The 16,314-nt window shown below is 39.4% G+C and overlaps 1 protein-coding gene across 1 annotated transcript; it reads right to left on the minus strand.

The window, feature by feature from the left end:
- On the minus strand, window positions 13,735–15,288 carry LOC109228630 (fasciclin-like arabinogalactan protein 2). The gene has a single exon (XM_019393788.1). The coding sequence runs from the start codon at window positions 15,252–15,254 to the stop codon at window positions 13,917–13,919; it is 1,338 nt and encodes a 445-aa protein (XP_019249333.1). The 5' UTR covers window positions 15,255–15,288; the 3' UTR covers window positions 13,735–13,916.

Raw genomic sequence — 16,314 nt, forward strand, 5'->3', positions numbered from 1 at the left:
AATATTGAAATTAATGATAGAAAAGTAAATGCAAACCACACAAGTTGAAAAATCTTGGCCTTGAAGGTTAGTCACCCTCGTGTCAAAAATGCCTTGATCGATATTGGAACAGAATGATGCAATAATGAGAACCGATAATAACAGTATATTACTTTGGGATGCGTGTTACAGTGTGTGCAATGGATTATCAGACTCCCCTTTATATAGTAGAAGATTCCTACTCTAGGTACATTTCCATAAAAGGTAAAAATATCTTGATTTGGTAATTGCCGGTTCCTTGCCGATATGCTCCGAGATTTCTGCCGTAATATCCGCCCCGTCGCAGATATTTCGATCTTTCGTTTGTTATTTCTGAGCTCGCTCGAGGCTAAGTGTAACGACCCGACCGGTCGTTTTGAGTTCTAGCGCTCCATTCAGCAGCTTGAGGCCATGAGCAGCTTCATTTCAGGTATTATGACTTGTACGCGTGGTCGGAATTGAATTTCGGGAAGTCCAGAATTGATTTGGGAAGAGAATTCTCATTTCGGAAGCTTAACGTTGAAAGAATGAACTAGGATCGAAATTTTGAGTAAACAACCTCGGAATCGGGATCTGAAGGTTCCAGCAGGTTCGTATGATGATTTCGGACTTGGGCGTATGCCCGGTTCGGGTTTTGGATAACCCGGGAGCATTTTGGCGCCTATTGTGGAAGTTAGCATTTTGGAAGAAATTTCTTAAGTTTGGCTTGAAGTGCATTTCAGTGTTATCGATGTCCGTTTGGGATTCCGAGTCTGAGAATAGCTCCGTATGGTGATTCTGGAGTTGGGAGCGCAATCGGAAGTGAATTCGGAGGTCCGTAGGTCATTTTGGAGCCATTTGGCTAAAGATAGAAATTTAAAGGTTTTGAGAAGTTTGACCGGAAGTGGACTTTTTGATATAGGGGTCGGAATCCGATTTCAGAAGTTGCAGTAGGTCCGTAATGTCAAATATGACTTGTGTGCAAAATTTGAGGTCAATCGGACTTGATTTGATAGGTTTGAGCATCGAAAGAAAAAGTTGGAAGTTCTAAAGTTCATGAAGCTTGAATAGGGCTGTAATTCATGATTTTCATGTTGTTTGATGTGATTTGAGGCCTCGAGCAAGTCCGTAATGTGTTTTGGGACCGGTTGGTATGATTGGTTGGGGTCCCGAGGGCCTCGGGTGGATTCCGGGTGCTTAACGGATCGAAAATGGAATTTTGAAGAAGGCTGAAGGGTTTGGTTGCTGTCATAACCGCACCTGCGGATAGGGGGCCGCAGATGCGGTCAAAGATCCGCAGAAGCGGGACAGCATCTGCGGAAGTTGTGTCGCAAAAGCGGAAAAGGAAAGGCCTAGGGAAACCGCAGATGCGGTAGAGCGGCCGCACCTGCGGAACCGCAGAAGCGGTCAAAGGACCGCAGGTGCGAAAAGAGCTGGGGCAGAATGGTTGTTTAAAGTCGGGGTTGAGTCCATTTCTCCTCCATTTTTCATGGCTTGGCGATTTTGGGGGGCTTCAAGAGAGGGATTTTCATCAGCTATGTTAAGGTAAGTTACTCCTACTCATTTCCAAGATAAGTACAAGATTATATCATGGAATTAGACATGAGAATTGTGGAAAAATATGGATTTTTGGAAGAAAAACTAGAAACTTGATAAATTAGAATTTTTACCACGAATTTGAGCATGGAATTAGGAGTAAATTATATATTTGAGTTCCTAAGGTCATGGGTAATCTTTATTTTCGAAAAATTTCGGATTCCGGGCACGTGGGCCCGAGGGCGTTTTGGTCAACTTTTTGATCGGAGTTAGGAATTTCTATAAATTAGATTGTAATGAATAATTGAGCATATATTAATAGATTTGCGTACCGTTGGCTAGTTTTGGAGCGTGGTGCATCAATTAGAGTCTTCGGAAGGGCGTGGAATGCCGGTTATGGATCTTTGGAGCGAGGTGAGTCTACTTTCTAACCTTGTAAGAGGGAATTGTCCCCATAGGTGAATATAATTGATTAAGTGCTCCTACTTGCGGGGGCTACGTACGCACGAGGTGACGAGAGTCCGTGCGTAGCTACTATTATGCTATTGTCCGGGTAGCTAGGATGGAAAAGCATGAATACTTGGATTATTTGTAAACCCTATGATAGCTTGAATTGCTTAAATCACATGGAATTTGTAAATGAATTTCTAAAGGGATTAAACTTTACTTCTTAAAATTTGTTAAAAGAGAATTCGATATATTTTGATAAATATTCCCTGATAAGTTCTTACTTGATTGATTGAGCATGTATCTCTCTGTGTACCTGCGTCGCATGTATGATTCGCGAGCATGGTATGTGTTTATTTTATGTTGACCGCGTCGCAGATTATTTCGCGAGCGGGGTAATAGATGCATCTATAGGCGCGCCGTCGACCCTCGGCAAGTGCACATTTTATTTCTGTTGGATCGGGTCGTCGCCTCGGCATGATTTGCGCATAATATTTATGTATATTGATGCATGAGAAATTTTAAATGATGATATTGTCTTTCATGGCTTGATGTAAATTGATAAGATAAAGAAGAGTAAACCTTTAAAATCCTTTATTAATTGTTGAAGGTGTTCTGCTTGTCTTCCGGCCTTGTAAGTTAGAACTGCCATATAAAATCCCTGATTTCCTTGTACATTTAGTATATTATCATTGGACCTCTAGTAAGTGTCAAAGTTGACCATCTCGCCTCTACTTCTTCGAGATTAGACGGGATACTTGCTGAGTACACGTTGATTACGTACTCATACTACACTTCTGTGCATTTTTGTTGCACAGGTATAAGTAACTCTAGTGGTCTACTGGGCGTAGCAGCGCGGATGACTCTGGGACTAGGTGAGCTGCATTGTTCGAGGCGACCCGCAGCTAGTGTAGTTCCTTTCAGCATTTTTATATTTATTCCCTGTCCACTGTATTTCGGACAGATGTTGTATTTTATTTTTCTTATTAATAGATGCTCATGCACTTGTGACACCGGGTTCTGGGATGGTTTTTAAATATTTTTGTATTGATTGCTGGTATTTAATTTGAATTGAAGCATGTTATCTTTTCACTTATGAAATTTAAAGGAAAAATATTGGTTTTCAAAATTTTTAAAATTGGTGTTTAATTAAGTATTTGGTTGGCTTACCTGACATCGGTGTCCGGCGCCATCACGACCCTTAATGGATTTTGGGTCGTGACAACATGGTATCAGAGCACTAGGTTCCTAGGGTCTCACGAGTCATGAGCAAGTCTAGTAGAGTCTCGCGGATCGGTACGGAGACGTCTGTACTTATCCTCGGGAGGCTGCAGGACTGTTAGGAGTAGTTCCCTTCTTGATTCCTTATCGTGCGATTTGACTTCATGTGAGGCTTATGCCTTTGTTTCTTTCTTACTCAATCTTATGCGACGCGAAGCGCTTGATGTAAATCGAAAATTGAAGAACCGTAATGGTACTACAGATGTGATACGGGATGTTTCTCCCGGTATAGCTGATCAGATTATTGTCGTCGCCTTATGGAAAAATATTTTATTGTTTCAGCCCAGTAGCGGTATTTTCGAGGGCTTTGAGGCTAGGCACAAGTTGCCGCGATGCTTATGAATGACTATTCTACAGTAGTAATATGATGGTAGGTTGTTGCCCAAGGTTCAGGGAAGTGAATGATTTCAAGGGGGGTTTACTCAGTGCTTAATCAAGAGATTCGATATTTTATTCCCGGCAGGGGGAAAGGCAATCGAACTAAGGAGGGTCAGATGTGGACTGGTGGAAGTAATGAGACTTGGTAATTGCAAGCGTGGTGGAATTTTTCTTCTATATTGGGGTGATATCGTCCTAATTGGACGTATTAAGTTTGTCGGTGTTATGATCTTCTACAATTCACCTTTGAGGCATGGTATTGTGAAATAGTATCGGAGATACAACTATCAGATATCGCAGGATGCGGTGGTTCAGGATTGAATCAGTATTTCTAATGTTGACGGTTCGAGAAAGATGACCTTCGGAGAAGTTTGGAGTTAGTAGCGATTTGTGGATTCAAGTGCTATGAAGATATATTTTATTAAGGCAACAATTGAGCAGCAAAGGATGAGAAAGACATGTGGGAAGTGTCAGGCGGAGTTTTAAATTGCTAAAAGGCCAGGCTTAGGAAGTGCAGGCCGAGCAGTTGATTAAGGGAGTGAGTTTGCGCAAAGTGGGAGAGTGGCGGAGCTGCGTAGGGGATGGGTAATAAGATGACTATGCGCCTTAAGGAGAGAGGTAGTTGGGAATATTGGTGCTTGGCTATTGGGGCCTACGGAATTAATTAGAAGGAAGAGCTATTATGCGGCAGGAGATTTAATATAACGAAAAGGGGCTGCCTAAAAGAAAGAAGGATGCAGCATAACTTTGAATTGGAAGGGTGTTGCCGCACATATAAATGATTCCCACGAGGGGTAAATGGACATGTACAGCTGGAGAGTGAGCTCAGACTCAGGACGGGTTGTGAATTTCGTAGTAATTGTACCCCGTGTAGCAGCACTGGGAGATGTCGGGAGTGATTTCTTCAGGTAGTTCATCCCTGTGAGCAGGTTAGCGATCGCGTGGTTGGCGAGCTTCTGCGAAGAATTCTATTGGTTATACAGCAAAGGGATCGGTCGTGCGAATGTTGTTGATGATTTCGAGTATAAAAAGGGGGTTTCTATAGTAAGATATCGAGCATGTTGGCAGTTGATTGCGCAAGGTTATGTCAACAGGAGATTAAGAATCCTGGTATATTCCAGAGTTGTGTAATAGTGGTTTCGAGCTAAGTGAGAGAGCCCCACCGCCTATGATGGGGTTGCATGGTTAACTACTTGCGAGGTTTCTGGTTATTAGCATATTGATGGGCTATTTCAGCAACGGGAAAAGACTATAAATGGTAATTTGAGCAGAGGAATTATTAAAGGTGGGCTATCGTTGGCCTTATTGGCCATGTTCAGACTTGGGGAAGGATTCAAGGTTGTGTTTGTAAAGATGCGGGTTCCAAGGGAAGGGATTCTACCAGGTGCATCACCAATGGGGTATTCATGTGCTAGAAGATTTATGGAGTTGATTATATTCGGGACCAAGTCAGAGCGGGTGGCTCTCAGTAACGGTCCTAACGGATTAAAAAAAAGTAAAGTATGGTGCCTAATGATTTCGAGCCTATAAGTACAGTTAAGAATCAAGCTTTGCAGCAGCTTATGAGTGGAGGCTCAGAATGTTCTAGGATGTGTTGACTTGCAGTATAGCACTTGAGAGAAACATGAGAAAGGACTTCGGATTTGTAGAAGGATTAGCAGAATGGGCATATCAGTTGAGGGTGCGAATATGCGCGCAAGGAAGGTATGGATTGATTCATGGGATTTGAGTCAGCATGGTCCCGTGATTCAGGTCACTCGGGATGAGTGCGGATGGAGTATGTTATGTGTTGAATGGAGTTAGAATTATCTCTGAGGCAATCAAGGATAAATTGGAAGAAGGTAGATTGATTGACTATAGTTGAATTTGGCATATTGGTGTTAGTGGTCAGTTCCTTCAGCGTGACCGAATTATGCGAGTGATTTGTGATGGTGCGTATCAGGCTTGTCAGCCGCCGCAATTGATGTTATTCAGAAGCATTCTACTGTTATGACTGGTTATGTGGAAGCAGAATTTCCGGAAGGGCAATGGTGGTTTAGACCACTACTTAGAGATTTGCATATTCTACGATTATGGGAATTCACCTGTGTGAAACCATGGATCTCCTGAAGTGAGTCAAGTGAAGAGTTTTTATATGATGAAGTGTTAACCTATTAGTGATTCCGAAGCTATGATGAAAAAAAACGAGTCCTATCGTATACTGGCACGTTGAGTGCATTGAGTGGTATGGAAATTTGCAGTGAAGATCAAGGTAGCAGCTCGGTGTGGACAAGGATGTCACGAGCTCAGATGAGCAGGAAAGGAGTTTCGATGTTTAAGGTAAGTTGGTGTTGTCTTCAGCGTCACCTGAGATTGGTGTTTTGTATAAAAAAAAAGGGGGGGCTTGTGTCGTGGTTAATGATTCTTGATCACTTTTCAGTATTAGTGCGGTCGGTGGTTTGGAGGTACGACCCAACTATTTGTTATGGTAGGTTATGGGAGTGTGTCCCACAGGAAGATCGTACAAGTGTGGCAGGTAGTCACTTGATTGATTGAAGAACTTAAACCGAGTATGAAGATTTGTGATGAGATCGATAAGTTGAGAATATGTGCCTGGAAGGCACTCAGTCACTGAGTTGTGGACTGTGGATGAGTACTCCGGTTATGATGGTTGTTCTTGTGTGTTATGAGAAGGGGGAGATTAGCATGGACCTTTGAAAGGTTATTGGTTTAGTTGATATGATTGGGATCGACTGGAGGTCGGTGGATGAATTTAGATGTGAATATGGGCTCTATGCCAGGTCAGTTGTGTTCATTTCAGTAATGCGCTCCTTGTGGAGGAGTAGTCAGGGTGTTATTTCACTGTCAGATATTTCGTATAGTGATGCGTTGCGCCGTGTGAGTTGTGAGACGGCTCGAGAAATTGCTTATGTGCTGGGGATCCGTGTAGAAATGTTGTATTATGAGCAAGATGGCTCTTGAGATTCAGATTGTATATCGCACCTCAGTTGTGCTTGAGTTTTGTAGCTTATGACGCTATATGTTCCCTCAGGGATGGTATTAGGCACTTAGCATGCTTATTACCGATATTCGGTATTATGGTTGTAATGAGCAAATTTCGCTCGGTGTGCAATCTCCTTATGCAAGGTCTATGATATTTGAATCGGGTGATACACCGCAACAATGTGATGTTAAGCACAGTTACCTATATCAGTTTTATGTGCTTCGCTTCCTGTTTTCTGAGGAAAGCTCGTATTAGCCGTGGGCCCGCGTCGCATGTATGATTCACGAGCGGGGTGTCGGTGTAGTATGTTGCCCGCGTCGCATGTATGATTCGCGAGTGGGGTAATTGGATTTCCTTTCCAGAGTTCGTTTTCATTGTACCATGTTCGAATTGGTAACCTATTGGCACATTGCGGCATCATATGTGACTTGATTAGGTCCGGGGTGGCTTATTGTCTGAGTAGTTCGTACTGGGTGAGATGAGATCATTGGATTCAGGATCAGTGTAATCTGATTGTATGGAATATATTAAGGAGTAAATATCATTATTTGGGTGAGAATATGGTAATGTTTATTGTCTGAAGTATAGACTCAATGATTGGTTGACTCGGCAGTTGATTATGAATTTCTGCACATCTTTTTCATTGTGGCGGTATTGTAAGAGTTAGAGTAAGACCTGTGTATGTCGTGGGGTGCAATGGGAGCATCAGATTCGTGGAATTTCGACTAAGTTGATCAGAAAATGTTATTGTGGTCCGGTGAGTAAAATGATGCAAGGTGTGAATTCAGCAAAGTTATGCAGTCATGTTTGGGTACAGCGTGTGGTGATTGATACGGTGTTCGTATGTTGGAAACAGGCCTGACAGAGAATTCCGGATGTTGGAATTGGGCTTTAAGGCCTATCTGCTTGAATAAAAGGAAGTATCTTCAGAATTGATCGAGCGAATGCGCTCAACCAAGTTGTGGTAGCACGAAAGGTGCATAAAATGTTAAACAGTGATTTCAGACTACTTCAGTATAGTTCTCAGCACGTTCGAGGACGAACATATGTTTAAGTGGGAGAGAATGTAACGACCCGACCGGTCGTTTTGAGTTCTAGCGCTCCGTTCAGCAGCCTGAGGCCATGAGCAGCTTCATTTCAGGTATTATGACTTGTACGCGTGGTCGGAATTGAATTTCGGGAAGTTCAGAATTGATTTGGGAAGAGAATTCTCATTTCGGAAGCTTAAAGTTGAAAGAATGAACTAGGATTGGAATTTTGAGTAAACGACCTCGGAATCGGGATCTGAAGGTTCCAGCAGGTTTGTATGATGATTTCGGACTTGGGCGTATGCCCGGTTTGGGTTTTGGATAACCCGGGAGCGTTTTGGCGCCTATTGTGGAAGTTAGCATTTTGGAAGAAATTTCTTAAGTTTGGCTTGAAGTGCATTTCAGTGTTATCGATGTCCGTTTGGGATTCCGAGTCTGAGAATAGCTCCGAATGGTGATTCTGGAGTTGGGAACGCAATCGGAAGTGAATTCGGAGGTCCGTAGGTCATTTTGGAGCCATTTGGCTAAAGATAGAAATTTAAAGGTTTTGAGAAGTTTGACCGGAAGTGGACTTTTTGATATAGGGGTCGGAATACGATTCCGGAAGTTGCAGTAGGTCCGTAATGTCAAATATGACTTGTGTGCAAAATTTGAGATCAATCGGACTTGATTTGATAGGTTTGAGCATCGAAAGAAGAAGTTGGAAGTTCTAAAGTTCAAGAAGCTTGAATCGGGGTGTAATTCATGATTTCGTGTTGTTTGATGTGATTTGAGGCCTCGAGCAAGTCCGTAATGTGTTTTGGGACTGGTTGGTATGATTGGTTGGGGTCCCGGGGGCCTCGGGTGGATTCCGGGTGGTTAACGGATTGAAAATGGAATTTTGAAGAAGGCTGAAGGGTCTGGTTGCTGTCATAACCGCACCTGCGGATAGGGGGACGCAGTTGCGGCGCCGCAGAAGCGGCTAGGAAGGCGTAGGTGCGAAATTTGGTCTAAGGCTCGTGACCGCAGATACGGTCAAGGTTCCGCAAAAGCGGGACCGCATCTGCGGAAGAGAGAATCGCATAAGCGAGACTGGGCGGTCTAGGGAGGACCGCAGATGCGGTTAAAGATCCGCAGAAGCGGGACCGCATCTGCGGAAGTTGTGTCGCAGAAGCGGAAAAGGAAAGGTCTGGGGAAACCGCAGATGCGGTAGAGCGGCCGCACCTGCGGAACCGCAGAAGCGGTCAAAGGACCGCAGGTGCGAAAAGAGCTGGGGCAGAATGGTTGTTTAAAGTCGGGGTTGAGTCCATTTCTCCTCCATTTTTCATGGCTTGGGCGATTTTGGGGAGCTTCAAGAGAGGGATTTTCATCAGCTATGTTAAGGTAAGTTACTCCTACTCATTTCCAAGTTAAGTACAAGATTATATTATGGAATTAGACATGAGAATTGTGGAAAAATTGGGATTTTTGGAAGAAAACCTAGAGACTTGATAAATTAGAATTTTTACCATGAATTTGAGCATGGAATTAGGAGTAAATTATATATTTGAGTTCCTAAGGTCATGGATAATCTTTATTTTCGAAAAATTTCGGATTCCGGGCACGTGGGCCCGAGGGCGTTTTGGTCAACTTTTCGAACGGAGTTAGGAATTTCTATAAATTAGATTGTAATGAATAATTGAGCATATATTAATAGATTTGCATAACCGTTGGCTAGTTTTGGAGCGTGGTGCATCAATTAGAGTCTTCGGAAGGGCGTGGAATGCCGGTTATGGATCTTCGGAGCGAGGTGAGTCTCCTTTCTAACCTTGTAAGAGGGAATTGTCTCCATAGGTGAATATAATTGATTATGTGCTCCTACTCGCGGGGGCTACGTACGCACGAGGTGACGAGAGTCCGTGCGTAGCTACTATTATGCTATGGTTCGGGTAGCTAGGGCCCAAAAGCATGAATACTTGGATTATTTGTAAACCCTATGATAGCTTGAATTGCTTAAATCACTTGGAATTTGTAAATGAATTTCTAAAGGGATTAAACTTTACTTCTTAAAATTTGTTAAAAGAGAATTCGATATATTTTGATAAATATTCCCTGATAAGTTCTTACTTGATTGATTGAATATGTATCTCTCTGTGTACCTGCGTCGCATGTATGATTCGCGAGCAGGGTATGTGTTTATTTTATGTTGACCGCGTCGCAGATTATTTTGCAAGCGGGGTAATAGATGCATCTATAGGCGCGTCGTCGACCCTCGGCAAGTGCACATTTTATTTCTGTTGGATCGGGCCGTCGCCTCGGCATGATTTGCGCATAATATTTATGTATATTGATGCATGAGATATTTTAAATGATGATATTGCCTTTCATGGCTTGATGTAAATTGATAAGATAAAGAAGAGTAAACCTTTAAAATCCTTTATTAATTGTTGAAGGTGTTTTGCCTGTCTTCCGGCCTTGTAAGTTAGAACTGCCATATAAAATCCCTGATTTCCTTGTACATTTAGTATATTATCATTGGACCTCTAGTAAGTGTCAAAGTTGACCATCTCGTCTCTACTTCTTCAAGATTAGACGGGATACTTGCTGAGTACACGTTGATTACGTACTCATACTACACTTCTGTGCATTTTTGTTGCACAGGTATAAGTAACTCTAGTGGCCTACTGGGCGTAGCAGCGCGGATGACTCTGGGACTAGGTGAGCTGCATTGTTCGAGGCGACCCGCAGCTAGTGTAGTTCCTTTCAGCATTTTTATATTTATTCCCTATCCACTGTATTTCGGACAGATGTTGTATTTTATTTTTCTTATTAATAGATGCTCATGCACTTGTGACACCGGGTTCTGGGATGGTTTTTAAATATTTTTGTATTGATTGCTGGTATTTAATTTGAATTGAAGCATGTTATCTTTTCACTTATGAAATTTAAAGGAAAAATCTTGGTTTTCAAATTTTTTAAAATTGGTGTTTAATTAAGTATTTGGTTGGCTTGCCTGACAGCGGTGTCCGGCGCCATCACGACCCTTAATGGATTTTGGGTCGTAACACTAAGGTCGATACCGGACTCAACGTTCCTTGAAGGCAAGTCTTCCGACCTTAGCTTCTAACTCGGTGTTACTCGAGGTCAATCTCCAGTCCGTGATATCCACGTTCTAAGCTGAATCTACCAAGTTGAAGTCGAGCTCGACTTCGACCGTATACAGTTTGCTTGTTGGGTGACATGATTTGTGTTGATGTAATAACAGAACACATGATTTCATGCCTCAAAAACAATAAAATTAAGATATTCACGTTGAGATGAACATTAAAAGTTGAGTGTTCCTTGTTAAGTGCAATATTTTTAGGATGTATTCAAAGTTTATATGAAATAATCGGGATGATATTAGTTAATTAATTAAATGTTTGTGTCAAAATATTCACGTTGTCGATTGTATATCACTTAGAATATAAAATAAATTCTGAAGAATTAACCTAAGAGCAGCTCACTCAACGCTTAAATTTAAAATAGCTGTCGGATGTATATATATATAATCCATATATAATATGAGTATAACTATATATAATAAGTGTATAGTTTATGTATACCGGCTAGATTTATGATGTTGCTGATAACGAATGGATCAAATTTTCTGGGCCATAGAAGATTGTAAACCTAAAGGTGGATCTGGCCTGTGTATAATGTACATTTGCTTGGACCCTGCTGAAGAAAAGTGGGTCCAAGTCGGAACAAATGGACCAAGATAAGGGGCAGTAGTGTATTTTGACAGTTGGGATTCGGAAGTATATAATATACTCATTTTTTCAAAAAAATAAAAATAAAATCGGGAAGTACATTCTTATCAATGTTGAAGATGACCTATTTTGGTCAATGAATTGATGGTACAAACTAAATGACATTGAGAACTTCTGTCAATTTTCCGGAATCAAAATAACCGAGGTAAAAGATTCAAATAAGTTATCGATATTGATTAAAAGAGCTGATTTGACCAGTTTAAAAGTCAATTCAAACACTCTTTTATAATTGATGGTACGTAGAAGCTAGGGTTTTACTAAATAAACGCGTAGCATGTTGTTGATTTATTGAGTTTCCTTACTTTTCTTAGCAAAAAAAATAAAATATTCCCTTACTTTTCAGACTTCAAAATCAATTGTTGGTACAGAAATCACCCCAGCTAAAGACAAACAAAAATTTGGAGTAACTGAGTTTATCATAGTTTGGTCTATAATATATTACTTAGTATATTATTATTATTTTGTATAATGCATAACCCGTATAAAAGCACGTGGACTTGCAATTTGAATCTCAAGTTAGTACTAAAAATCAAAGTCTAGTCCTTTGGAAAAGTATTTTAATTAGTGCTGTTAATTATTAACTAGATTCAAAGTTTGAAAAGTATAAGCCACGCCAAATTAATTCAAGCTTAACGGGTTGTATTATTATTTGACAATGAAATGGAAACACCTCTCATATATTTCGAGGCTAAACTCAAGAGACAGATAAAAAGAAAGGCAAAACAGAAGAAACATTTAATGTTATTTATGCCTGCATTACAACAGAGATAATCATTTAATATTAGATGTATATTACTAATATTAATGTACTTATTTGTGTTATACTACTGTGATAAATTGATTAGCTCATAGGTGAATTCAGGATTTTAATTTAATGGGTTAAGCTTTTTATTAGGTGTTGTCCTGATTTTCTTGCCATATTTGGTCTTCCTATCTGTTGAAGGAAAGGGCAACATATATACCTTAATTGAGTTTTCTTTCTTGTAGAAGGAAATTATAAATCTCTCATATTTGGCTAATCCTTTTTCTTGTAGGAAAAGGTTTGGAGTTCTATAAATTGAAGATCCGTCCTTCTCATTCAGTAGCATCCACAATGTAGCCATATGGGGTTTGGGAGTCGTGTTTAGGGGGGAGAACTTTACGGGACAAGTGTTAGTACGTCACTTGTGTTTGCCTCTTCGTGAGGTTGTTCTCACGATATTTTGTACTCTCTTTTATATAGTGGATTGCTCATCTCCGCCGTGGACGTAGGTCAGTTGACCGAACGACGTTATATGTTTGTGTCTCTTTTGGTATATTTCTCTTTTGTTGTATGATTTATCGTTGTTCAAGGTTTGTTTGACTAGCTTCCGCATAATACCTACTTTTTTCGATCCTATCACTTTTGTATTGCACTCATTATATTGTTAAAATTATGAGTTCAAATCTAATACAAGTTAAAATTTTAGTAGATTTTTATATATAAATACATATATGCTTCGAAAGTTATGAGTTCAGTTGAACACGTATGAAATGTTACATCCGCCCATGGATTAGCTGGAGCAGTGGGGTGATTTAACATGTAGCTCGTCTTTCTTGGAGATATGCAATTTGCCAACTGGTCATTACTACAGATTCACCAACCCCAAATTATAAAATTCAATAAATTCAGATTAAAAAATAAAGATACTTAAAATTTAAAAGAGGGCACCGACACTATGCCACGTCTAAATCTCGTCATATGTTAGCAATTATTCAAGTATGATTTACAATTCTAACATGCATTATTCAAACTTTCAATGATTGTAGGTGAAATACAACCGATCATTTGCCCTTTAGAGTGCGAAAATGACATAGTTCTATCTAGAATAAATATATAAATTGATCTGTCATCAACACACTAAAAGCAAACATATGAGCTATATATCCAAATATGCATTAAAATGAACGACTTTATTCTTTTAATCTTTTTTTGGCATTATTTATGCAACACATTAAACCTTGAGAGAAAAGGAAGATTTGAAGATCTTATTCTTTTCTTTTTCTGTGAAAAAAAGAAAACGAATTTCCTTTCCACCGACACATGCATACGTTTTCATAAGGATAAAGAGAAAATGAATTAAGATAAACATTAGATTGAGACTCCTTTTAATTAGATTTCTCCGCCTATTCAAGTTTTAATTAAAGACAGTCTTTATCATGTTGATAAAATTGTCTCGTTGTAGATGAGCACTTTGGACTATATTTTTTCCTTTATTTCTACCTATAAGAGTAGAAGGTGTAATTAATTGAAAATATTCGCAAAATGCTTAGAAATAAATCGAGTATTTATAAATTAAATTGGACAAAAAACTCAATTTATTGCTTTTCTTTTTCATTACAAAATACATTGTGGAGAAAGAAAAAAAATTACACAATACAATCAAATTACCAAAAAAAACCTGTGATGAAAAGCAAAAATCATATCTATGTGCATACCAAAACAAAAGGTATAGACTCACTATATGGTCCAAATTATCAAATAAAGGCCACACAAATAACACTCAAAACAACTGTAACCAACCACCCACTACTTTTCACACTAATAGCTCCGTTCAAGTTTTCCGACTCATCCGCCGGAGCATCGTCGTCCTCCGGGCTAGGCTCCGGTGAACTATCATCCTCTACATCGTCGCCGCCGCCTTTTTTACTCTTCTTCTTCTTTGAACCCTTTGGCGCCGGTGCTGGTTCTTCTGCTATTGCTTTAAACAGTTCCCGTGGCAATAAAACTTTATCAACTTTATAAACCGACAATGGTTCCTCATCGTACAATGTTCCAGATATTGTCGCTGTAACAACCTTGGTCTTTAACATAACATCATCTCCATCATTTTGTACAGTGAAATCATATTTCTTTTTTCCCTCAGTAGCTAAAGTGTTCATTAACCCATTGTTGGATTTCAACATACCTAAAGAATTGTAAACAGGGACACCGTGGTATAATAATAAAGAAGCTTGACCGTCTTTAGTCAACTTCTTGAATTTCGGCATGAAACCGTTTAAAACTCCATCTGTAGGACAAAACACTGTTAATCCACTTTCTACATTTTCTGCAAATGTTTTTGAAACATCTGGGTGTGATTTTAATAAATCGGAAAAGGCTTTGCATCCTTGTTCGGACATTAGGGTTGTGATGTTTAAGTCACTGGGTGCAGCAACCGGAGCTTCAGCGGCGGCTGAAGTTAAAACATGGCTGATTTGAATAACTGAAATGTTGTACGGCATTTCTAGTACGGTTTTAACGAACGTAGCGGTGAAATGGCCGTCGTTATCTTCATTTGCGAAACCTACTTTACCACCTTTCATGTTGGTGATGTTGATGTAACCGGAGGTTCCCGGAGCTTCACCGGTGGCTTGGAACATGGTGGCGGTAAGGGTACTGCCTTTTGTAATCTGGTGGAGTTTCTTAGCGCCGAAGTAATCGGCGAATACGTGAAGGGAAAGGACGTTTTTGAGTGTGTAAGTAGGGAGGTGTTTTTCGAGGAGTTCGTTCATGGCGGCATTGTCGATGGCGCAGACGGTGATGGTTTGTCGGCGGTTGATTTCTGCGGCTAAGTGTGTGACGGTTAAGTAGTGGTTGAAGGTGGAGAATTCGGGGTGTTTGGCGAGGATTTTAGTAATGTTGTGAGCGGAGGTGGTGACGGAGAAGAGTAGGAGGAGGAGGAGGAGGAGAGAGAGGGAGAGTGGTGCCGCCGGCGAGAGCTTCATTTTGCCGGCGAATGAAGAGAGATGAAGATCTGAAGAGAAGAGGGGGGGAAAAGGAGAGATATAGGAGTGTTTCTTTAGAGGGATGTATATATACATGGTATAGGGCATTTTTTGGTATCTTAACGTTCAATTCAACATGTAAATAAACAATTATCCTAAAATTAATGAATTATTATAGACTCAGTTTATATATATAATTTGGGTCCATCAAATATTTCATGGTTCTCGTAGCAAAAAAATTTACTATGGGTCTGTTTCGAATGTTTTGTAAAATATCATGGAATTCATGTTTGATAAAATAAATTAATATTTATAAATATAATGTCATAATATTATTCAAATGAACAACATGCAATATGAGCCAATGCTACTAAAACAAGTAAATTGGAACCATGAATATAACATAATTTTAAAATTCAACAAAATAGTTTAACATATGTCAAATTCCAACATAAATATAGTAAGTTCCACTACAACTTAAGATTAGGAAACATAATAAGTTTATAACCATATTCAACAACGAAATTCCACTTTAATCGCATCACTCATTATATACCAAGTTTGTGAATGACTCATTATTTCTAATATTAGGAGGTGTAGTTTCAAAAAATAGAATAATAATATAAATAAAAAATAAAATATAAGCAATTTCATGGAATCACTAGAAGTAAAGGTAGAGAAATAAAATATAAATAATGTACAAAGAAAATATATTTTAAAATTCCAAAAAAAAATTAAAAAGTAAAAATAAAATAAAAATTATTAAAAAATAGAAATAAAAAGTTATAAAGAAAATAAAAACATAAAAATAAAAGGGAAATTAATAAACTAAAAAGCAACCCTGTAATTACGCAGTGTAATTACCACCAATTCTCACTTCCCCCTTGAGAATTGGAGAGTGTAATTACACCCCTCCAATTACATCTAATTCCATGCTGACCAAGTAATTACTTGGCCAAACAAACATGCCAAACTGTGTGACTACACTCAATTACACCCAAATCCAATTCTTAGGCGACTTTCCAAACGTGCTCTAAGGAATATTAAAATGAAACGAAATAATACACAAAGACGTTAAGGGGGTAGTATATATAAATAAAAAATATATTTTTACCTAATTATATAATATAATTTCACGATAAAGGAGTATTAATTGACACCCTAACTC

The sequence above is a fragment of the Nicotiana attenuata genome, chromosome 7 (genome assembly GCF_001879085.1).
Source record: "Nicotiana attenuata strain UT chromosome 7, NIATTr2, whole genome shotgun sequence".
Classification (NCBI taxonomy): Eukaryota; Viridiplantae; Streptophyta; class Magnoliopsida; order Solanales; family Solanaceae; genus Nicotiana; species Nicotiana attenuata.